Here is a 24,406-nt window from a genome sequence, read left to right on the forward strand (position 1 = left end):
TCAGTTTAGCGAGGCAGTTACACACTTGTCAAATAATCTGGCCTCCCAGAGGAAGTAATGTTGGAGCTGGGGGGCGAAGGATGAGAACGAGTTCCTGTGGCAAAAGGGGAGAGAAGAGTTTTCCAGATGGGGAAGAGCAAGTGATCCCAAGGTAGGAGGGAGCATGGCCCTCACACAGAATGTTAATTGTTCAAACCCTGAGGACAAGGGAGGGCCAGGTGCAAGGTCTGGAGCTCAGAAAGACACTCGGCTAGAGGGGTAAAGCTCAGACTCATCCACATAGAGAGGGTAGGAGAAGCACACCCATGTCTCCAGAAGACAGTGCAGAAACAATCAACAATCAAAGGTTGCTGAGAAGAAAGATAATATTCAAAATACAGAAGGATGGCTGGGCTCAGTGGTGGGAAAGGACTGCCCTTTGAGTAGCAGGAGGGAGGGAACAGGTAGACCAGAAACAAATATTAAGCTCTTAGCATTTTTTTTTCCTGGTTCGTTGAATATAAAGATTTGGTGGATCCAATCTCTGCTGGACGATGTAGCCATGGAAACAAGGATATCTGGGTTCATCTGGGTTGGGATATTGTCAGGCAAATGCAACAAAAATGCAGGAAGCAAGAGAAATTAAGGATTCAAAAGAGTCCTTGTAGAATGTAAACTGGGTAAGCAGGGAAATGAGGGAAAGAAAGGGATGATGGGTTGGTAGAAAGTAGCAAGGCCAGGAGATGAGACATTGCAAAGAGGTCAAAGTTCAACCCTTGTGGGGGAAGGTAAACCAGCAGGCTAGACAGAGAGGAGGTCCTGGTAAGAGTAAAGTGGCTGATATGGTGATCAGAAACAGAGCAACTACTGGGGGTTCAAGGTCCAAGGGGTGACTGTGGGAGTGGATCACTCAGCAGAAGGAGACAGGTTCCGGAGATAAGCAGGTTGAAGACCCCAGGTCACCAAGTTGGACAGATTCTCAATGCAAACACTGAGGACACCGGGAAATTGTAAAGGGTTTGTGATGAGGAAGAACACTGTAAGCCGGGTGCCAGATGCTCAGCAGATGAGGGGAAATGACCCTGACAACAGTGGAGAGGAGAGAGGGGGAAAGAATCGAAGAGCACCAGCATGAGGATGTCTTCATTGTATTTTGTTACTGTTGCCTTCTCAGACACCCAGCTGGAGGAGGAGTAATGATGGAGAAGCAAAACTATGTCCCAGGCAACAACAATCTCCTCTACCCAGACCCCAAATACATGAGATGTGAGGAGATAATAATGTCACACTTGGCAGGGCGACAAGAGAAGTGGTGCCTCAGGAGAGGACAGGTCTCAATGAAGTCAGCAGGTGAGAAGAGCCTTTTGGGGTGACGGAGATGATACAGCAGAGCATACAAATGTGGTGCAACAGTTGCTCAGGGCACAAAGGAAGTTTGAAAGGTGGGGAAGGGAGAAGTCTGCATCACAGCAGAGAAGGAAAGACCATTATAGAGATCATGGTGCAGTGGAGGACAGAGGGCAATGGGATCAGAATTGATCAATAAAAGCAGAGATGGCAGATTTAAAGTAAAAATAATTTTGAGAGAAATGCACATAGGTCCCAGTAGCCAGAAATAAACCACTTGGCTGAGGTGGTGGCAGATACCATGGTCTCTATGTGCTATGGTCTCTATGGCTGGATGCCTGATCTAGAGAAGGATTTCTCAACCTCGGTGAAATTGACATTTGGGGCCAGATTGTTCTTTGCTATGGGGAGTTGTCCTGCATCTTGTAAGATGTTTAACAGGACCCCTAGTATCTACTGACTAGATGTCAATAGCACCCTCAACCCCAGGGACCACCAAAAATGTTGGCAGATACTGCACAATTGTACACTGAAGCAAAATTGTCTCCCACTGAACATCACTGATCAAGAGCAACAGACTCAGAGCTGTACCGGCTGTCGCAAGGCCTCCCTCCATTTCTTAACATATTTTTGGAAATGGTCAACTCTAACAGCTTCAGAGTTGTGGAAGAAAGCTGGTCTCATCATTTCATAGATATACCCAGTTCTTAGTTAATAAAAAAAAAAGTATTTCCTATGTCTCATACCCCTCTTATTCTTTGCTTTGAAGATCCTTTTGACTGTTTCCTCAGAGGATGATAGAGACTTGCCTCCACCAAAAATATTAAAAAAAAAAAAAAAACGCCCTGTACTTTCTTATTGACTGCACCCTCAGTTTTGGGAATGTGCCAAGTTTCTTCCTGCCCCAGAGCATTTCCGCAAGTCATTCCATGCTTCAGATCTCAGATTACAGAGCCTTCTTCAGGAAAATGTTTCCTTATTCTATCAACCCTGTACTTTTCCTTCAAAGCACTTTTCACAATTATATTTGCATTGTTACTGGATGTGATTTGCTGACTGTTTCCCCCAAAGAATATACATTTTATGAGGGCAGGAACCTTATCTGTTTTATCCACTGATGGATCCTCGGCATCAAGTACACTGCTTGGCTCAATAAATATCTGTTCAATGAATTATTAAATGTTATGAGTGTTTTGAGAATACATCTCACACTCCCCAAAGTGACTGCTTTAAAGGGGATGATAGTCATATATAAGTATAGTTATCTGTATAACTATACTTATATATACCTTTATAGGTATATATACCTATACCTTTATATACCTTTCATATACCTTTATATACCTTTATAGAAGTATACTTTTTTTTGAGATATCCCAAATAAGAAAAGGACAGTAAGTCGTATCATTCAAAGAACCATGGAATGTACCTAGGTATGACCAGTAAATAGATCACAGTGGCTAACCCATGTGCTACAATACTAAACTCACACACACTCTGACTGGTTTGCTTAATTCCTTCACATATGTGTTGAGCCCTGCTCTGCACTCAGCCCTAGGATGCACAGTGTGACTATTTCAGGGCTCACGACACCAAACAAGGAAGCATCCTAGAGGGCCAACCTCAGGCAGCGTTCAGACGGCATTCTCCAGCTGGGTTCCTCAGGATCTCAGCCTTAGCAGTTTGAAAGCATTCCAGCTGAATAAAAAGACAAGAAAGAAAAGCACAGTGAGCTAAAGGCAAAAAAAGCACACTCTGGGCCTTCATGATGCAAATGCTTTGGAATCCCAAGGAGGCACCCAGGGGAGTTTTATAGTCAAGATTCAACATTTCGACTGAAAGCTCTTTCATAAGCAATGGTTCAGGATGTTTTTAAGTTTTTTTCACTTCGCTGGAATTTCAGGGACTAAGTAGTAAAATGTGCCTGAGAACCAACAATAGCTAAATTAAGGGTTACAGTAAAAATTAAAACATCGGATGGCCAAAGAGAAAAAATAAGATTTGATAAAATAAAGCTACGAAGGTCTTAACTACAAATACTAGTTGACTTGTCCTTTATAGCAATTTTACTTTCATCCAAACATGAATATTAATCATGAATAGGATTAACAAATACATAAATATGATTAAACATGAATATGAATCATGTGTGTCTTGGCTAAGTATTTACAGAAGGATAATTTTCTTTTTTTAAAAGTACTTTGAGTATTTTTTTAAGATTTATTTATTTTGGGGGTGAGTGGCAAAAGGCAAAGGAGAGAGTCTTAAGCAGACTGGGCGCTGAGCACAGAGCCCAACATGGGGTTCGATCTCATGACTCGAGATGCTGAAACCAAGAGTCAGATCCTAACTGATTGTCACCCAGGTGCCCCCAGAAAGATAATTTTCTATTCAAGAAGCAGATTTCTGGAAACTAGATGAAAAAAATAACACATAGAGAGGATGAAAATTAGTAGGAAATGGAAAACAGATTCTTATAGGAGCTTTAGGATTAGCATAACTGGAAATAAACAATAGAATAAAGTCGTCAGGCTTGAAATAGCTCCTTGGCTATATACTCTCTTAATCCCACCCCCGCCCCCCACCTCACGGGGCCCCTCCCAGCCTTTGTTTTCAATCACTGATGTAACTCTAAACAGAAAAGTAAATTATCCGAATGGTCTGGGACGTGGTCCATGAATCTGCTTTACAACTCTTCTTTGTGGGTCTAGCTCTTGTTTTCTAATACACTCAAGTGGCAAAATTAATTCTAATCTGGATAATCTTAAACAGGGCTCCCTTCCGCCTCAATTTTATTTTGAAAAGTATAACAGTAATATATTAAACTGCACCTATTTCTGCTAATTCATATAAAAGAGAGAGCTATGATTTCCAACCTAACTAAAATATAGTATTTGTTATATTGTATACAGACCTGCAGTTGGTATGGCTGTATAGTAATACATGTGGATATATCACAATTTAAATATTCCATTGTTCCTGAACATTAGGTTCTTTTGAACATTTTCATACAATTGTATTTTTTATTTCTGGTTTTCTTTAATTATAGAAAATAGGATAAAAAAAGAAAATAGGATGTCTAGACTTACATTTTGTCCTAATTTAAGTTTTGACAAACCTAAAAATGAGCATCATTTTCAATTGATCCAGTATGACTGAGCAGTACAGAGGCTCAGAATTATTCAAGGCACGTTGTTTAATTAGCTGAGAGACTTTCTTAGCAACCTATCACTGCTACAGTTTCTTTCCAGAATCTAGGTTATAAACTCCAGGCTCTTACAGGCTAACATAAACACTAACAGAGATGGACACTTGAACTTTAAAATGGCAAAATAATATTTACTATTATAGAGAGGTGGAAAAAAAAACCCTTATCTTTCTGAAAGTCTTATAAATGCTCCCAATAACTGGACAAATGGAGAACAAGAATCCTAAAAATTAAAATAATCCCAAATTAAAGGACACATTTAACTTGATATTTTTCAAACATTCCAAATATAATTAGAAATCATAAGATAAATTAAATTCCCTTACTATTTGGAGACCAACTCACTAAATTAGCTCTCCTCAGTAATTATCTAATTAGGGGCACCTGGGTGGCTCAGTCAGTTAAACATCCGACTCTTGATCTCAGCTCAGGTCTTGATCTTAGGGTCGTGAGTTCAAGACCCACACTGGGCTCCACATGGGTATGGTGCCTACTTAAAAAATAAAAATTAAAAAAATAATAAAAGAAATTATCTACTTAGAATAGTTTATATTCTACAAAGTTTAGTGAAATGGACACCATTTTAAAGGTGAATTAAAATGAATTAAAGGATGAGTCACCTCTGAAAAGGCTTATTGTTATTTCTTATTTACTATTTTTACTATGTTATTTACTATTTACTATATATACTTTTATATAAATTGTGTCCTTGGATTATAATTTTGGTTTGGTATAAGCAACATTTGTTTTTATATTTTAAGTTTATTAGCTATACTTTATATTTTAAGTTTCCTTTACGTGAAATGTGTCTACTTCACTCAGCCAGACCCTTCTCCCTCCTCCTGCTTCCTTGCATTTTTCCTATGGGGGGCGGGGAGAGGGGAATGTGGATTTCTTCCTAACTCAGGGCACTTACCTCTTCCCATAAGCCCAAGGAGATCCAGGCCAGTCTCCTGCCTTTTCCTTCCTCAGAATCCAGACATGGACTCAGGGCAAGACCAGAAATGGATTGCAAGGGCCCCAGGAGCAGAATGATGAGAAGAAAGGCTAGCGTTGGTTTTCAGGTGTCTAGCTCTCAGGGCTGCTCACAGCCCATTAGAGATATAATCACACAAACCCAAAGGGTAGTGCTATATGGGACTGGAAGCATATGAGGTAGTTCTTTCTCCGTGAATTAAGAGTAATTACATTCAAGGTCCCTTTCTGAGCCCAAAGGCATCACAGGATGACTATTCTATGAGTTCCAGAATGTACTCATCTCAGCCTCCCATATGCGTGATCCCCAAACTATGAAGGTAACACATTCCCCTCCACAAATGAGCCTTTGTGATCACCTGCATAAAGAGCATGAGATTCTGATCTCTACTTCCACTTGGGGCAGAATGCTCCTCCCAGCCTTGCCTCACTTTAGGGACCAGCACTTCTGAGGTCGGACATCTCCCTTGGCTCACCTTTTCCCTAAACGGGGTCCACACAGGGTCTCCACCTCAAGTCCTGGGCATCCACCAGTCAGCCCAAGATCAAATTAAACCCCTGGGGAACACCCCCATCATCAGTGCTATACCTTTAGGATAGAATTCAGATGTAGCTTGATCAAAAATACCTCCAAAGTTTCGGAGATTATTTTGAATGATTCATAAAATAAATATTTATTGAGAAACTACTTTTTTATGTAAGGCCCAGAGCTGAGTTCCGAGGAAACAATAGCTAATACGTGAGTTCCTCCTTTCATAGGGCTGACAGTGGGCCATGGTGGACAGCATGGAGTGGCTTGAGAGTATTTTAGCCTTCACAATCATCACTGATCTCTTCTCAAAGCCATCCCAAGTAAGCACACCACCCAGAGCACAGCGTGCTCTGCTTCACAAACACAGCCTCGCGACCAACTCCTAGCCCTTTCCTTCTAAACAAAAGGCTGCCCTCAGCCCCATCCTGGCCACTGCCAGGGCCCATATAATTCATTCTTTCATCATAATTGTGATAAATGCAATGGACTCTAAGCACAGTTTCCCCATCCTAAAAATAGTAACACCTCCCTCGTACTATTGTTGTGAGGATTAAACAAATGGAAATTCTCAGAAACTACCTGTCACATGATGTTAGCTGTTATTATTGTTGTTGTTTTATTGTTATTTATGATTCTTGTTTTAATACAGCAGAGGACTTGGCTCATCCTGTGTAATCAGGGAATGGATTTCCCAGAGAATGGAACATCTGCGCTGATCTCTAAAAGGTAATTATTACCTGGGGGAGTGAGTAGGGGGAAGAGTTGTTCAGAGGTACCCTGGGCAGAGTCAATAGCCTATGCAAAGGTCCTAAGGCAGAAAGAAGCAGGAGCCTATTAGAGGCCAGAGGGCACACCACACAAGCAGTATTAAGAATATTGGTCTCAGGGCACCTGGCTGGCTCAGTCAGTGGACCTTGTGACTCTTAATGTCAGGGTCATGAGTTTGAACAACACATTGGGCAGAGAAATTACTTAAAAAAAAAAAAAAGTAATATTGGTCTCTATCCTAAAATCAGTGGGAGTCCACAGAACATTTTAAAGCAAGAGACTGGCACGATGAGATTTGCATTTTAAAAAGATGGCTCTGGCTGTGGTTTGAAGGTTATTGGAAAGGTGCCAGAGTTCCCAAAGGAACAAAAGGGAACCTCCTAGTCTTTGGCCCACTGTATAAGAGTAATCAGCAGTTCACAAAATTAACCTCTCCCCAACATCAAAAGCCCTCTGGTTTCCTGTCTGAAGGATAGCATCTACTTGCCCTCATCAGATATTATCCTGACCAAAAATGCCAAGTACTTGTCTCCTGGGCCTTATACATGGTTGGCACTAACTCATTGGTTGGCTGACACTGAATTCCCTGTTCAAGTGGGCTCAACTCTCCCCTTCTGTGATTGGTAAGTTCAATGGTGGTATCTAAGGAGAAACCTTAAGGTAGGGAGAAAGAGAGACCAAGTGTCAAGTTCCTTATCTCACCAGACCCCAGTCGGTCTCCTCATATGCATGAACTTGGTACTTTTGTAGAGTGGACACCTGGTATTATGCCTGCCCAGCCTCCCACAAGGTTCTGTTGGCAATCAAGCACCTCCCACCACCAGGCCTTCACTAATTGAGACTAACCCCAAGCTGAGCTAATCAGAGCCCTTCTCTGGGATTCAGAATTGGAACCATCAGTCTCCAGATCAGTGGGGTTGCTCACTGGCGCATAGAAAACAATACAGGAAATGATATTCGTGGCTCTTTTTATACTAATCCTATCTCTACTTAAAATTTTGACATTTTGCATATCATCAGTTTTGAAACGTTGCATTAAAATATTATTTACTTTGAGAAGATCTGGTAGATATAGACAAGGGAATATAACCCAGCCATAAAAAAGAATGAAATCTTGCCATTTGCGATGAGGTGGATGGAGCTAGGGAGTATTATGCTAAGTGAAATAAGTCAGAGAAAGACAAATACCATATGATTTCACTCATATGTGTTATTTAAGAAACAAATGAGCATAGGGAAGAAAAGAGAGAGAGAGGGGCATAAACTATGCAACAGACTCTTAACTGTTGAGAATAAACTGATGGTTAGCAGAGGGGAGGTGGGAGCGAGGACGGGTGAAATAGGTGATGGGGGTTAAGGAGTGCACCTGCTGTGATGAGCACCAGGTGATGTATGGACGTGTTTAGTCACTAAATTGTATGCCTGAAACTAATATTACACCGTATCTGTTAACTGGAATTTAAATAAAAACTTAAAAATAATACAAGTTAATATATGAACCTTTAGGGGGATATTGCACAATCTATGTATGATAGATTGTACTTGATTAAAAGTTGAAAAATATCAAGGTCTTATTGAGACCACAATTAAATAATCTTTTAATCTGTATAAATCTCATTTAAATAAGTGAAAGTAAGATGCGTGCTTATTTTATAGAATTTAACATTTTTATCTGCTTAGCAAAAATTGAAGCTGAACAGATGATTTATCAGGTGAAACAATTAAACCAGATATTGGTAGAACTGAATAAAATGCTGCAAAAACTTAAAAATACGTATATTATTTACCTTGATCACTGAGTTTTCCAGTACTCTCTTAAATTCTGCACCTCACCTGTCTCGTCTTAGTCTCAGCTCTGTTTTCTGCCATGTGGATTAGGAAACCAAGAAATTATGCAGGGGAAAGAAGCAGGTATACAGAGAAAAAGAGGCAAGAGATGGAAAGAGAGGACACTCTGGACCTTCCATGCATTCCTCCCCCTGGGGATTCATGAAACAACGCAGATCCTCATAACAAATTCCTTGTTTATTTAAGCTAACTCAACTGGGGGTTAAAAGATTCCCAAGAAATTCAATTAAGGTCCTACATAAGATTTTGTTTGGGAAAAAAGGGAGGAACCTTGCTGCTTTAAAAACACAGGAGACACACATATTCACTTATTTTGAGCTTATCTGAAAACCTGAGCATCATTTAAATTTTAGCTATTTTAGCTAGTGTTTCTAGGGGAAAATGCACTCCAAGGACTCCCCAGAAACCAGGTTTAGATAACTAATGTACATAGATTTATGACATTTAGTGCTGTTTCCTCTACATTCTTTAAAAGACCAAGCTCCTAAAGACTCGGTTTTTTAACTGGTTTTCCACACAACAAGGAGGCAAATGCTATTTATGCCTGTGGCTTTGTGGTCAGCCACTGAATGTATAAAAATATTATTTTGGTAAAGAGAGAATTTGCTAACATCATTTAAAGGCATAAAATATATTTATAAAAATAGTTAAGAAAATGTGCTTAAATTTTAAGTGTCTTTTGATCAGTTTCCCAGCTCAGCTTAATGAACTTGGGAAAGAAAGAAAGGATTTCTTCTGTAGCATAACTCCTATAAAAACACAAGGTAGATACAATGCTTCCCATTTATCAGTGTAAAGATTGGCTGCGATACTTCTTTAAAACATGCAATGTCCCCCAAAAGTGTAGTAACACACACTTCAGTCTTTGTAGCTAAAAATACAACCAAATAAATGTAGCTTGCAAACACAAAATAAAATAAATACTTTACAAAATGGAGCCATAGGGGCACCTCGGTGGCTCAGTTGTTAAGCGTCTGCCTTTGGCTCAGGTCATGATCCCAGGGTCCTGGGATCGAGCCCCACATCGGGCTCCCTGCTTGGCAGTAAGTCTGCTTCCCCTTCTCCCACTCCCCCTGCTTGTGTTCCCTTTCTCGCTGTGTCTCTCTCTGTCAAATAAATAAAATCTTTGAAAAATAAAATTAAATAAATAATAAATAAATAAATAAATAAATAAATAAATAAAATGGAGCCATATTCATATGTCAACTTGATGTCATGTGACCAAGGGTTAGTTACTTAACCTTTTTCAAATCTCAATTTTGTCATTTTCCAAAAATACAGATAATACCACCTTGTCACAGGGCTGTTATAATGCATGGCACATAAATCACAGGGTCTCAGTAAACATCAGTGTGTCTCTCTTTATCATACATACAAATATGAATCACACAATGAATTGCTCAGATGACAGGTATGTAGGTGAACTTTTACTTTTGTTTCATTTTTTTGCTAATGTAGTTTACACGTTAAGTATAAATTTTTTTTAATGCCAAAAATATGTATAACAGCAATCCTCCCAAGACTGTTCTTCTAGAATACTGTGCAGCTTGGGATGATTCTGGGCCCCCCTCCAAGCTCTCCAGCAGAAGTTTGCATTCATCTCAGGAAATGCAGCAAACATTTCTCAAAGTGACAGCAATTCTTCAACATATCAAAATTATTCACTGGCCTCGCCCCTAGGAAATGTTTGTTGGTAGAATCCTCTCTTTTACTGATGAGTTTCTTTTTCAAATAAAATCTGCTTGGTACAGAAGATTGATAAGGTTAAACCTTTATAGTTTTATTTTTATTAAAATGTTTCAGGGTTGCCAGAGCTTTGCTTAGATTTTTTTGAACATTGAAAATACAGTATTTTCAAAGGAAAAAAAAATCTTATTAAACCATAATAGTGTGAAAGGGAAAAGAAAAAAAAAGTATCTTATAGGTTACATGCAAAAGAAAGACCAGATAGAGTAATCTAGGTTAATACAATTAAAAAATATAAGATGTTAAAAATTAAGCTACCTTAATCACACCACTTAGGTGTACTTGCAAAGAAAGCCTAGATGAATTAATTTTGGTTAATAAAATCAACAAGCATAACTAAACCAATTAAGTGTAATTAAGATATACACCAATCTTACCAATATATAAGAAGTTTATTCTTGCTACTACTGTGTATTTATTTAATAATAGTTTAGTATGATGCTTTTAAAAATACCTATTTTAGGGCACCTGGGTGGCTCAGTTGGTTAAGCGACTGCCTTCGGCTCAGGTCATGATCCTGGAGTCCCAGGATCGAGTCCCGCATCGGGCTTCCTGTTTAGCGGGGAGTCTGCATCTCCCTCTGACCTTCCTCCCTCTCATGCTCTCTCTCTACCATTCTCTCTCTCTCTCAAATAAATAAAAATCCTTAAAAAAATCTAAAAAATAAAAATACCTATATTAGGGCGCCTGGATGGCTCAGTCAAGCATCTGCCTTCACCTCAGATCATGATCCTAGAGTCCTAGGATCAAGCACGGAGTCAGGTTCCCTGCTCAGTGGAGAGTCTGCTTGTCCCTCTCCCCCTGCCCCTCCACCCCACTCATGCTGTCTTTCTCAAATAAATAAAAATAAAATCTTTATAAAAAAATAAAAATACTTGAGGATTTTAAAAAATATTAGTTATTCTTGATCCCAGCAATTTATAGTAATTAAAGGGAATTATCACCAACTTTTTTTAAGGGGGGAAGGGACCAAGGGGGAGGGAGAGAATCCTAAACAGGCTCCACACTCAGCACAGAGCCCGACTTAGGGCTTGATCTCACAATCTCGAGATCATGACCTGGGCTGAAATCAAGAGTCAGAGGCTTAACCGACTGAACCATCCAGGTGCCCCTCACCAGCTTTCAAGCAGGCAGAAGTAAAATGCAAGAGATACAGGGCTGATTTATAGGAAGAAAGCCAAGAGATTTCAAAAATATGAAACATAGCTATAAGTCTTTACTATGAAAAACTAGTTACATTAGATGATTCTTCAATAAACTGAAGGGCCTGTTGACCCCAATCAACAAATTACATCAAGTTAGTATGACTTAGAAGGAAATGTTACTTCTGAGCATAAAAGAATTAGGACACATGCAACAATCCCAATCATTATTTTATTAATATATTACATATGGTGATAATTTATCTTTAATGTTTATTATTTCATAAATTGGTATATTTTTAATACCAGTAAATTAGTATATTTTTCACACTGGTACATCACTGTGTGGTGTCTAATAAATGATATTAGATATCCCTTTAGTCTGAAAGGCAAACATCTAAGGGTACTTCACTGGCATACTTTATTATAGAGAATATTCATTCCTGAAAATTAACAAGGACACTTGCCCTTTCAGAGAGTAAAGATAATTAAGCTCTCCCTCTAATAAAAAGAAATGAGATGATTTAACTGTAACATAAAAGGTCCAATGTGTGATTAAAGTGCAGTTTACTACCTCGATAGAAATTTAGGCCAAAAGAACAAAATTGCCCCATTCTTACAAAACCTTACAACCCTTTTAATATATAAAATAAAAGATTTAATCATTCACAACATAGTCCTGAGATCATAACTTTAAGACCTTTCTATTAAACAACTGCTATTATAAGTTTTAATTAAAAATAATCCGGGGGCACCTGGGTGGCTCAGTTGGTTAAGGGTCTGCTTTTGGGTCAGGTCATGATCTCAGGGTCGTGGGTCAGGCCCTGCGTTGGGCTCCCTGCTCAGCGGGGAGCCTGCTTCTCCCTCTCCCTCTGCCCCTCCCTCCCCACTCATGCTCTCTCTCTCAAATAAGTAAATAAAATCTTTAATAAAAGTAAAATAAAAAATAACTCAAAATAATCACCATTTTGCCTCCTACCATGAGCCAAAAGCTTTCTTTGACTACTTGTACACTAAGAAGTACTTTCCATGCATGATCTCATTTAATCCTCTCCATAACTTTATGTGGATAATATTATTACTGTCACTTTATTGACAAGAAACCTGGTGAGTACGTAACTCACCCAAAGTGACAGGACTGGGAAGAAATTGATAGTGCTGGGGATTAAATCCTAGTCTGTGTGACTCCAAAACTTGCCATCTTAATGATTCTGCTCTACTCCCAAACCTTATCAAAAACCATAAAACTACTACTTTTACCAACATATCAAGATCAAAAATGTATAGATTCGATGAAAATTATAGAAGAAATATAACCAGTAAGTTCTTAACAATGTAAGACATAATTATGTATATAATGATAAGCTGAGTTATAATCCTATGAGAGAGGGGGGAAACAATTAGAGAGGGGGAAAAAAGTTAAAGACCTTTTGCAGACGGATCTCACCAAAGGTTGCCAGGAGACAATCAGTGTAAGTTGGCCCTGCACAATCATCCCAGATAAATAGAATGGGAGCAAGCAAACTCTATAAATTATGGAACACACTGAAGCATCAATTGTTTTAACAAAGGTGACAGACAGGTAACCACACCTCTAATAGTTAGGAGAGTCAACATCCACGAAGCACACAGAGCAGAGCTTCCAGGCCTTCTGCACTATTTAATGGTGACATATTTGAAAGCAAAGCATCTATAGCCGTGCTTGGTACACAGTGGTACTCAATCAACATTAGCTTGACTCTCCTTCCCCGCCTCCTGGGTGGAAATATCCTGGATGGAGGGCACACTCTGCAGAAGTACTGATAAGAGCAGAGCTCGGAGAGAAACTGAACGTGCTGGATGACACAGTCAGCCTCAGGTAGAATCTGACACGAGGAGGTTAGCAGGGATCAAGAAATGTTCCTGTATTTCACTAAAAAATTAATTATCAGAATCGAGGAAGGATAACTCAAGAGTCACATGAGGAATTTATACAACTCTGAAGAGTTGTCAAATGCATGAGATAGAAGACGATTCGTTAATATTTTCAATATATAAAGTATTTACACATCAATAAGGAAAAGATGAATAGCTCCATAAGAAATAAAGGACAAGAACATAAACAGACAAATCACTGAAGTAGAAATATAAAGGAACAGTAAACATAAAAATGTTCTCTCTGGTTAGTAATAAAAATGCAAATAAATCAACAATAAGATGCCATTTCCTACCAATCACCTTGGTAAAGAATGATGATGGCTCATGGGAACAAGGAAAATGATGCTCTTATTCACACAGGCAGGTGTTTATATGGGTACTTATTCCAGAGGGCAATCTGTAAATATGTATCAAAGGCCTTAAAATGGGCAAAGCCTTTGATCTAGAATTTCCACATCTAAAAACCCACCCTATGGAAATAGATAAGTGTGCAAAGGTATATGTACAAGGGGTTTCACTGGAGAATTGTTAATATGAGCAAAAACTGGAAGCAATCTGTATGTTAGGGAATGAGTTAGTGTTTATCTTACAATTAAAAACCAAGCAATAATTTAAAATGATGATGTAGATACATGCTTATTAACATGAAAAAATACATGTTTTAAGAGAAAAACGAGTAATAAATCAATATATATTATAGTATGTAAAACTGCATTTATAAAAATACGTATTTTAGATACTAACAATTACTACTGTCATGTGCAAGATTTTAAAACTTTTAGTCATCTGTATTCTTCTAATGTTTCTACAATAAACATACACTTTAATGTACGTTATTAAAAGCAAGGGTAGGGGCGCCTGGGTGGCTCAGTCGTTAAGTGTCTGCTTTCGGCTCAAGTCATGATCTCAGGTCCTGGGACCGAGCCCTTCGTCGGGCTCCCTGCTCGGCAGGGAGCCTGCCTCTCCCTCTCCCACTCCCCCTGTTTGTGTTCCCTCTCTAGCTGTGTCTCTCTCTGTCAAATAAATAAATAAAATCTTTTTAAAAAAATTAAAAAAATAAAAGCAAGGGTAAACAAGAAAAGGAGGTTTCCATTTGTGTCCCAATTCAGTACTTACCAGGCATAACTTTAGACAAGTCAATTAATTCCAAGACACAGCTTCTTCATAGACAAAATTGGGACAATAATAAACTATACCTCTCAGGGCCAGTTTGGGGATAAAACTAAAAGCAAAAAAGCACTTTCAAACTGTAAAGTACTTGATAAATATTGGTTGTTCTTACTAGCTGACAGAAAGTCCAATGAAAGACAACCCATAGTACATGCACCCTGATGTTTGTATCAGCAATGTCCACAATAGCCAAACTGTGGAATGAGTCAAGATGTTCATCGACAGATGAATGGACAAAGAAGATGTGGTGTATATATACAATGGAATATTATGCAGCCATCAAAAGGAATGAAATCTTGCCATTTGCCACAGCGTGGATGGAACAGGAGGGTATTGTGCTGAGCGAAATAAGTCAATCAGAGAAAGACATGTATCATATGATCTCACTGATATGAGGAATTCTTAATCTCAGGAAACAAACTGAGGGTTGCTGGAGTGGTGGGGGGTGGAAGGGATGGGGTGGCTGGGTGATAGACATTGGGGAGGGTATGTGCTATGGTGAGCACTGTAAATTGTGTAAGACTGTTGAATCACAGACCTGTATCTCTGAAACAAAAAATATATGTTAAAAAAAAAAGAAGAAGAAGATAGCAGGAGGGGAAGAATGAAGGGGGGGGAATTGAAGGGGGAGACGAACCATGAGAAACTATGGACTCTGAGAAACAGACGGAGGGTTCTAGAGGGGAGGGGAGTGGGGGGATGGGTTAGCCTGGTGACGGGTATTAAAGAGGGCACATATTGAATGGAGCACTGGGTGTTATATGCAAACAATGAATCATGGAACACTACATCGAAAACTAATGATGTAATGTATGGTGATTAACATAACATAATAATAAAAAAAAGAAATGAAAGAAAGACAACCCATAAAGAGGCTGGAGAAAGAAAAATTGCTAAGACTCTCAGGTGACATCAGGAGAAGGGTGGGGGAAGGGCTGGTCCTCTGCACCTGCACAGGTGATCACGTGTGGCAGTGTAGTTGTCCTTCAGGGCCACTTTACAGGGAGGCCATGGTGATGATGAAGATGACAGCACTCAGTAAGTGTCCAGCACAGAAGTGCTTTCCTTACCTTCTTTAATTCATTAGGCCTTTTACTATCCCCTTTTTATGGACTGGATACTAAGGCATAAAGAGGTCAGGTAATTTCCTGAAAGCCACACAACTGGGAAGTGAAACTAGGCTTCGAACCCAGCAGACTGGCTCCAGAAGCCATCCTCTTAAACACAATTAATACTAACAAAGGTGCTAACAAAGGGAATATAGTCCAGAACACAGTCACACCCTGAGGTGCTGAAGAGATCAAGACCAATAGCTGTGAGGACAAAGTACCAGGGCTGGAGAGCTAAGGCAACATCAACTCCAACTCGAAATGAAGGAAGTTTCCAGTAATCTAAAATGTCCAAAGAGGGGCGCCTGGGTGGCTCAGTCAGGTAAGTGTCTGTCTTCGGCTCAGGTCATGATCCCGGGGTCCTGGGATCCAGCCCCGCATCCGGCTTCCTGCTTGGCAGGGGGTCTGCTTCTCTCTCTCTCTCCCTCTGCTCCTCCCACTGCTCATTTTATCTCTCTCAAATAAATAAATAAAATCTTTTAAAAATTTTAAAAAAATAAAATGGCCAGAGAAAGAATAAGTTATTACACAAGGTAGTATCTTAATCACTGGAAGTCAAAAACGGGACTGTAACGCATCTGAGGCTGTTCTGAAGGGAACTCAAATGGCCCTAGGCCTACCTGACCCACAGAAACCACCAGCAGGGGATTAGGACCTGCAACCACCGCTGGCTGGTACCTCCCAAGGAGGTGCCTGTTATGGCTGAATTGTACCCCTGCCAAGTTGACACATCCAAGCCCTAACCCCCATTCCCTCAGAATGTGACTATGTTTAGAGGTAAGGCCTTTAGTGAGGTAATTAAGGTAAAATGAGGTTATCTGGGTGCAAGTCCTTATGAGAAGAGGTCAGGACACATGCAAGCACAGAGGAAATAAGCGTGTGAGGACAGAGCAAGAAGATGGCCATCTACAAGCCAAGGAGCCAGGCCTCAGAAGAAACCAACCCTGCCGACATCTTTATTTCCAACTTGCAGCCTCCAGAGCCAACAGAAAATAAATGTCTGCCGTTTAAGCCACCTAGTCTGTGGGATTTGTCAAGGCAGCCCTGGCAGACTAATACAGTTCCCGAGCATGCGCACAGCCTGGTAGGAGTGGGGCCTTGCCATCATTCTGCTCCACGGTGGAGATGAGACTTCTCCAGCCACTGCTGACTCCATCTGCCAGTCTCTTCCGAGCTTCTTCAGCTCACAGGCTGTGCCATGCCCACTGACCACCCTGTCTCCAGGGCAGGGAAAGCACATGCTCTCCTCAAAGCTGGGCCACAGGTGACTCTGAAAAGCTACCAACCTCACAGGAGCCCTGGCCTCACGCAGCTGTCTCTCCACTACTGCTCCCCAGGAGTATCTGGCTCCCTGCTTTCACTTTTCCAGTGAGTGCTCACCTTCCTCCATGCATAGCCCCCCTCCCCCACTCCTTGAGGACATTCACTCTGGGGAATTGCGCAGACTCCTGGGCATATAGCTGGGTGTTGCACCAAAGCCCTCTCCTTCCTAGGTTTCATAAGTACTGTGGGGACCCGAGCACAGGGATGAGGGCCCAGGGTGTGGAAGAACTGGTCATATGCCTAAAGTACCTGCCACCTTCCAACACTCTGTCTCCAGGGTCAGCCTATGTGCACCTGTAAGCTTTCTGCCTAACTTCAGGTGATTATCTTCCTCAGGGGGTGCCTTCTACCAAGCTGCCTTCTATAGGTAACCCCACCAGTCTGTCACACAATGACCACAAATGTCCCACACTCTTTCCAATTCAGTCCTGCTACCTGATCCACCCACAGAAGGGAGGAACCACCACCCATCTCCACATGCTGGGGGATGTGGGCACCCAGCTGCAGCCAAGATACCCGGGTATGTGGCCCTCAAATGAATACAGGCAGAAGCCCTCAGCCATCTGATCATCTCACTGTTCTGCTTAAAAATGTAGGTATAAAGTCAAATTCCCTTCCAGGGTCCCCTGCCAACACTTCCAGTACTGTGTCCTGCCACTTGACTTCCTGTTTTCTGGTCGGGCATGAAGATCTGCTCATCCATGCGGAACTGTTCTCTCTCTTCAGGGCACTGGTACCTATATCGAGTTCTCCGCCTAGGACTTTCTACCCCTCTGCTTTGCCTGGTTAGCTCCTATTCATCCTACAAATCTCAGATGTCACTTTCTCTGGGGGAGCCTTCGCTGATCCCCCCAGGTCTGAGTTAATTACTCTCGTACATGCTCCAATAGCACCTACGCATCCATACAGCATAATCAGCACTCTGTGTAATTACTTGTTTGGGGAGACAGAATCTATTGCCTCAGCCTCATTTCTACCCATAGTCCCAACCCCAGGCAGTGAGCTCCTTAAGTGGGGTGAACATTCACCTGAGCGGTAATCACAGTTCTGCCTACTGTCCCTGTGTAATTACTAATTGCACCCCCCAATTGTCCTCTCTTGTCTCCCAGTTTGTATGACAAATTATTTGGTCATCCTGTCTATACAGGCAGGAGCTACATCAATCTTGCCCCCTGTCCTGAGCCCCTTGGGACAACCATTATGCTCACAAAATCCCCAAAGTCAGAAAAAGTAAAAGTACAGTGTATCTCCATTTTAGAATGAAGAACACGAGATCTTAATGCCAGATTATCCACATATATTGAATCACACTGTTTTGGTTTATATTATGAAATTCATGCCCTAGGAAGATGGCCTGAGAGGCTGACTAAAACATGGTGTTTAAGGCAGCTCCTTCCATGACATTAGCACAGCCCTTTTCAGCTCTCACTTTAATTTAATTTCTAGCTCTATCACTCATCTATGAATAGAAACATAAAATGCTTGGATCAGTTACACTGTCTTGTCAAAATAACCTAACCAGCAATTGTAACATCCTAAGGTGCTTTCAAAAAAATTTTGCCATAAAAACTTTTTATTAAAGAATTTCTTCTAGCATACAAATTATTTGTATGATAAATAATTGTATGGCAAAAAAAAAAATCAGTGTGACTCATTTACATTATTTTATTTCATTAGAAAACTCTCTATGAAAAAGTTCTTCATCAGACAGTAAAGGAACAGTCTCCTCTGATTAATGATTGTCTTTTAACAGATAGAAAATATATAGCTTACAGTTCCCATAATACAGTTATATTATGATCTAGATACAATCCAAACTCCATTTTCAAATAGAGAAACAGTCTTACTGTTGAATTTTAAAACACAGACTCTTCATTCAAATATCTCCTAAAGGCTTAATATATTTCCAGTAATCACTGAACAAGATGTGATGGCAGACACAAAAGAATTAAAAATAGTCTCTGCCCTTCAAATAACTTACAAAGTAAGACATAACGTCCACATTTGCAGTATCCTAATGGTACAAGATATGTTGAATTTTCTTGGATTGAGTGATGTACAATTTTTTTTCTCATTTTAGATTTCTAAAATTGAGGTGGCACCTTAAATCGATATATTCATTAATATACTACTACTTTTTCCCCTTGAAAAGCTGATGTGTATCTTCTATCTGCAAGAAGCATTAGAATTGGGGAAGCACTATAGTGCAAGTGCCTAAATAAGGAGGCTAGGAGCGCATGTACTATGACATTTAATTCTTACCATGAACTAGCAACATAAGAATTAAATGGGTCTATTTTTCAGAAGAAAAAAGCTGAAGCTGAACAAGCTGAATTGCTTAAGGTAAAACAAACAAACAAAACTGGTAATTGGTCAAGTCCAGACTCAAACCCAGCCCTGTCACACCCTGCTGCACCACACTGCCCTTCCAAGGTCTAGCTGGCTGTCAGCTAGAATGATGGAGGGAGGCTAAGTGGAGGGGCCCCGAAGGATGCAGAGAGAAAGGAGACGGCTTTCCAAATGAGAAATACAACACAGGCAAAGACTTCTGAGCTATGCTTTGGTCAAAGCAGACCCCTATACCAGCTGGAGAAGGAAACAGACATGTATTCCATCTGCTATCTTTAACAGGAAACCCTTTAACCGAAAGTTCTACTTCTACCCATTTTACTGATAATGAAATTGAAGTTGAAAAAAATTAAGAACTTCATGAAGGTCACACAACCAGTATGGAAGCCAGGGTGAAAACCTAGGCAGTCTACCTCCAGAACCTACCCTTTTTATTTCTTTTTTAAAGATTTTATTTATTTAATTGACAGAGAGGGAGACAGCAAGAGAGGGAACACAAGCAGGGGGAGTGGGAGAGGGAGAGGCAGGCTTCCTGCTGAGCTGGGAGCCTGATGTGGGGCTCGATCCCAGGACCCTGGGATCATGACCTGAGCCGAGGGCAGTCGCTTAACCAACTGAGCCACCCAGGGGCCCTGGAACCTACCCTTTTTAAACCAGTAAGTTCTCCTGTATCTCCAGCTAGTACAAAAGCTTAACTCAGGAGCCTCCACACTCTTGGGTGTGTTGAGTTCTCATCTGGAAAGCCTGGGATAAACATGCTAATTCTCTGAGACAAAATATTTGGTTTTCCATGAAAACACAGACCTGCCGAGAATGAATAACAGAGAATTTAACCATTCACTAACCATTTTCTCACTCTTGTCACAATGTAACAGACGTTTCAATATAACATTTAAATAGCATTTACCATATACCAGGAATCCTGCAAAGAAGTAAGACTAAAACAACTTCATAAAGCAAAATGTCTGGGTTTTTTTAACATGACAAGCAATAAAAGCTGTAACTTCTTAAAACATAATTTTCTTAAAAAAAAAAAAGATGTAAGGTAGAAGAAAAGAGGTGGGCATGAGGTTAAGTTCCATCAGCTGGGCTAATCAGCTACACATTAGCTGACATCTTAACTGTGACTTAAAGGGGCAGGGACCGTGTCCCATTCATCTCTGTGTTAGAAGGAGCTTTGCTCTTAGAAGTCTTGCTAATAAGTGAATTTTTATAAATTGTTCTGATTTAGGGAGCTAATGGGCTTTCACCACTGATGCAGAAGTTCCAGACACCTCCAAAAGCCCTTTCCTCTGTCAACTCAAAAGGCATCCTAAGTCTTTTACGGAATATGTACATAATCCTAACAATTTCAAGATATAAAGACCAAAAAGAAATGCAAATTTAATCTTCATTGAAAAATAATATCACTTTAAAACTCTGACTTTGACAAAAACCCTGTGGCTAAGGGTCTCCAATTTTAAGACAATATCCCATTGTCCTGCTTTAAACATGAGGAGGTAGGTTCAGGACATACCACACCAAAATGTGGCACCTTGGAGTACTGAATTATTACAAGCTGAAGGAAGATGAGAAACCGCATGTGCAGGAGGGACTTTCTGTCATTCTCCAGAAGCAGGTCATAAAAGCCTGATATGAGAGGTACCCACCCCATACACAGAGGAAAGGAACATCCTTATCTCCAACATGTCAGGAGGAGCCTGAACAAACAGGCTTTGCTGTTTCTCCCACATTACTACACTTATTTCATACCATGTTTTATCCTAACACGCTTTTCCAAGAATTGTCTCTTTTCGTCAAACTTGGCATAAAAAATGCCCAGATATAATCACTTCTTTGAGACTTCATTTCCTTACAAAGGTTCCCATGTCATGTAAAACTTACATCAAATACATTTGTATGCGTTTATATTGTTAATCTGTCTTTTGTTACAGAGATACAAAGACCTAGAACTCAGAAGGGTAGAGGGAAAAATATTTTTTTCCCTCTACCCACAGAATAGCTAAGCGGCAAGATGAGGCACTGTGAAAATATAAGGAGTACTTGAAATACTAAAATCAAAACTTTATACTTAACAAAGAGAACAGAGAATATTGATTTGAGCAAAAAATTTTAAAGTCAGTATATTTCATTTCAATCATCAGTGGGAGACAATTTTACACTGATTTTTTTATTTTTTTTTTGTCCTTAGTTTTAACTAATACCACTAAGTACCTTTGAGAAATATTCAAAATTTGAGGGGAAATAAAGATAGGAATATTGTGCTTTCTATCCACAAAACCAATTGCACTGTGAAATATCTGTAAACAGTATAAAATCATTAATCTCACTGGGGAACTCTTAAGATACTGTCTTATGAAATTATATGAGAAATGTCGTTAATAATTTGTACAACCGTGTTATGATTCAGTCAAGTGGAAAATATTTATTTTTTAAAAAATAAAAGTGAATTTTCTAAATTTCAACAAATTTGAAATGAGTCAACATTATATAAAAAGATGGTAGCAACAATGGAAATGGACTCAGGGACTGTGGATCTGGGTTAATGAGTAACAGTAACAAGTGTGGATAGATGTGAAAGAGAGCAGAAACAATGTAGCGGAAAGAGAACACTGGTTAACTCGAGTATCAGAGCTAGAGTTCTGAAGACCTGATTCACAAGAAGCGAAATGCAAGAGGATTTTCAGAATACTTACCCATCTGAAAATATTAACTCCCACTATGTACCACTCCCTCCTCTAGGAGATACAGTTTAAAACAAGACAATGTCCCTATTCTGATAGAACTTATATTCTAGGGGAAAGAAACAGCAAATAGGCAAACAAGAAAATACTGGATAGCAACTGGGTGATACGTTGAATAAAACAGCATGATGTGATGGCATCAAAGAGCAGTTAGTGTGAATGGTCAGGGAAAACCTCTGAAGAAATGAAGTTAAATCTAAAATATCACTTGATTATACAAACATCAAAATACTAAAGAATATTCCAAAGTCAGGGACAAGAAAGTTTTCCACATTATGTTTTATGATTTGAGACATGTTTTGAATTGCTACATGACTTTTTGGCATGAGTCAGAAGAAGAGGAGGAGAGTGGAGTCTGTTTTCTTGGCTCAGTCAATAGGCTTGGGTGAGCTCAAGAAGTGGGAAGATGAATCACAGAATAGTGTGGGGGAGGTCGAGGGGAAAAAGGCTGTCAAATCCATCATGTTTGATATTTCACAATGACTGAAGTAGAATCCTTCCTTTATCAATCCTAATTTCCCCAAGGCACAAGAGCTAAGATCATATCATGTTGGGGTTCGATTTTAAGTTATTTTCTAATGAAGCTATTATTGCCCTTTGGTGATATCCTAGCCATACATGGGTTGTATAGTATACAGTGTTACATACTATTAGTGAAAATAAAGCCATCATGTTTATTTCATGAAGAAAGCATACCAAAAGTATGTCCCATGATTTCAATAACTATCACAGTAAAACAGGCTTGCCTGTTTTTGTATATCACAAAAATTTTCTTTACATCTCAGAAACCAATGTCTTAGAATATTTTTTTATCCATGCCATTAAAAAAAAACAACTTTTGGTCTCTCTGGAGAAATTGCTAGGAATGCCATCTACAGTAATCTACCAAGCAGAGGATATGAACCTAATCTCAAGTTAGAAAGCAAGCTAGAAGCAGCAGAGCCAGGACTGGAATCTAGGCAAGTCTGACCAGAGTTTACAATCTCTCACCATGGACTATGTTGCCTCCAGTATTAGCAAGAATAGAAGGACTCCGGGGATTTTCCAGAATGCAAAATCTGTTTTATAATTGCTTAGTAATTTCCAAGATGTTGACTATAATAAATAATATTCTGGAAAATATTTTCAGCATAGCTATCTCTCTTTTGGACCCTCTAAAATCTAGCCTTGGGTTCGTTCCAGAGAGGCATTTAACATGAGGATAAGAGTGCAAATGTTGTAGTCAAACTGTCTGATTTCAACTCCCAGCCCACAAGCAATAGGACCTTGGGCAAGTAAACCCCTCTGTGCCTCAGTTGCCTCATTCTGTAAAATGATGTAAATAACACTACCTACCTCACAACACAGGTGCAAGGGTGGGTTTAATGAGTCAATATAAGTAAAGTACTAAGAATAGAAGACTAGTGCTATGAAAATAAAATCTATTAAAGTGATAGCTGTCGTCATTATTATGCCAGAGTAAAAAGGGGGGCAGACTTCAGCCCTACCTTATCTCCCATCTGTACTCCTGAATTACCATCACTCTGTGTACTGAGGTCTAAGGGAAATAAAAGCCTCAAAGAAGGTGATGTGTAACCCTGTAAAGATTCCTGAAAGACACTGTTCATTACATTCACCATGCAGTGTCCTTTTAATGAGAATCTTGAGAGGGATTTCTTCCTAAACCTAGTATAAAGAAATGAATTATATCAAGCCCGTGAACAATCGATTTTGTTTTATTCATAAATACTTTAAATTAAGTAACTAATCTAATCTAGCTTCACATTTTAAAGTGACATCTAGAATAAAATGTGTTCCCACTCTTAGGAAGCGTCCAGAACCTAATGGTACGCATTTTTCTATTATTGTTCATGGTTCATGTTACGCCTATTCCCTCACTTTTTCCTTGGCCAGTCACTTCTCATTTAAGTTAAACTGTACCTTTTTTTTTTTTTTTTTAAATAACCAAGTATGAAACAATCTATCTGCAAGAATAGGAAAGGGACAGACAGGAAAATGTAAGAGTGATTATCTCATTAGGACCTATTTACAGGTCTGTGGGAAAAGGGCTGGAATCTGCTTCTGAGCTTTTGGCCCAGGAAGGGCAAAAACATAGGATGAAAATCACAAATTTGGAAGTGGCCTTCCACTACAGGCCCTCCCCCATACTTTAATCTGCCCAATGATCAATATCATAAAAAAATTCTCCAGGTCCCTATGCCTCACAAAACAAAACAATAAAACACATGGAATAATTCCAAGTTCATAGG

The 24,406-nt window shown here is 39.7% G+C and overlaps 1 protein-coding gene across 9 annotated transcripts in view; it reads right to left on the reverse strand.

Annotated features, from left to right (window-relative positions):
* KLHL32 (kelch like family member 32) overlaps positions 1–24,406 on the reverse strand; it is a 253,062-nt gene that overhangs the window by 203,925 nt on the left and 24,731 nt on the right. For all 9 annotated transcript variants that reach the window (XR_003521410.2, XR_003521411.2, XM_027602058.2 and 6 more), the window contains one exon: positions 2,949–3,024. Coding sequence is in view for 7 of the 9 variants with exons in the window: in XM_027602058.2 (XP_027457859.1) it covers positions 2,949–2,971 (23 nt within the window). In the remaining 2 variants the exon portion in view is untranslated. The remainder of the gene's footprint in view (positions 1–2,948; positions 3,025–24,406) is intronic.

Source organism: Zalophus californianus, chromosome 7 (genome assembly GCF_009762305.2).
Source record: "Zalophus californianus isolate mZalCal1 chromosome 7, mZalCal1.pri.v2, whole genome shotgun sequence".
NCBI lineage: Eukaryota > Metazoa > Chordata > Mammalia > Carnivora > Otariidae > Zalophus > Zalophus californianus.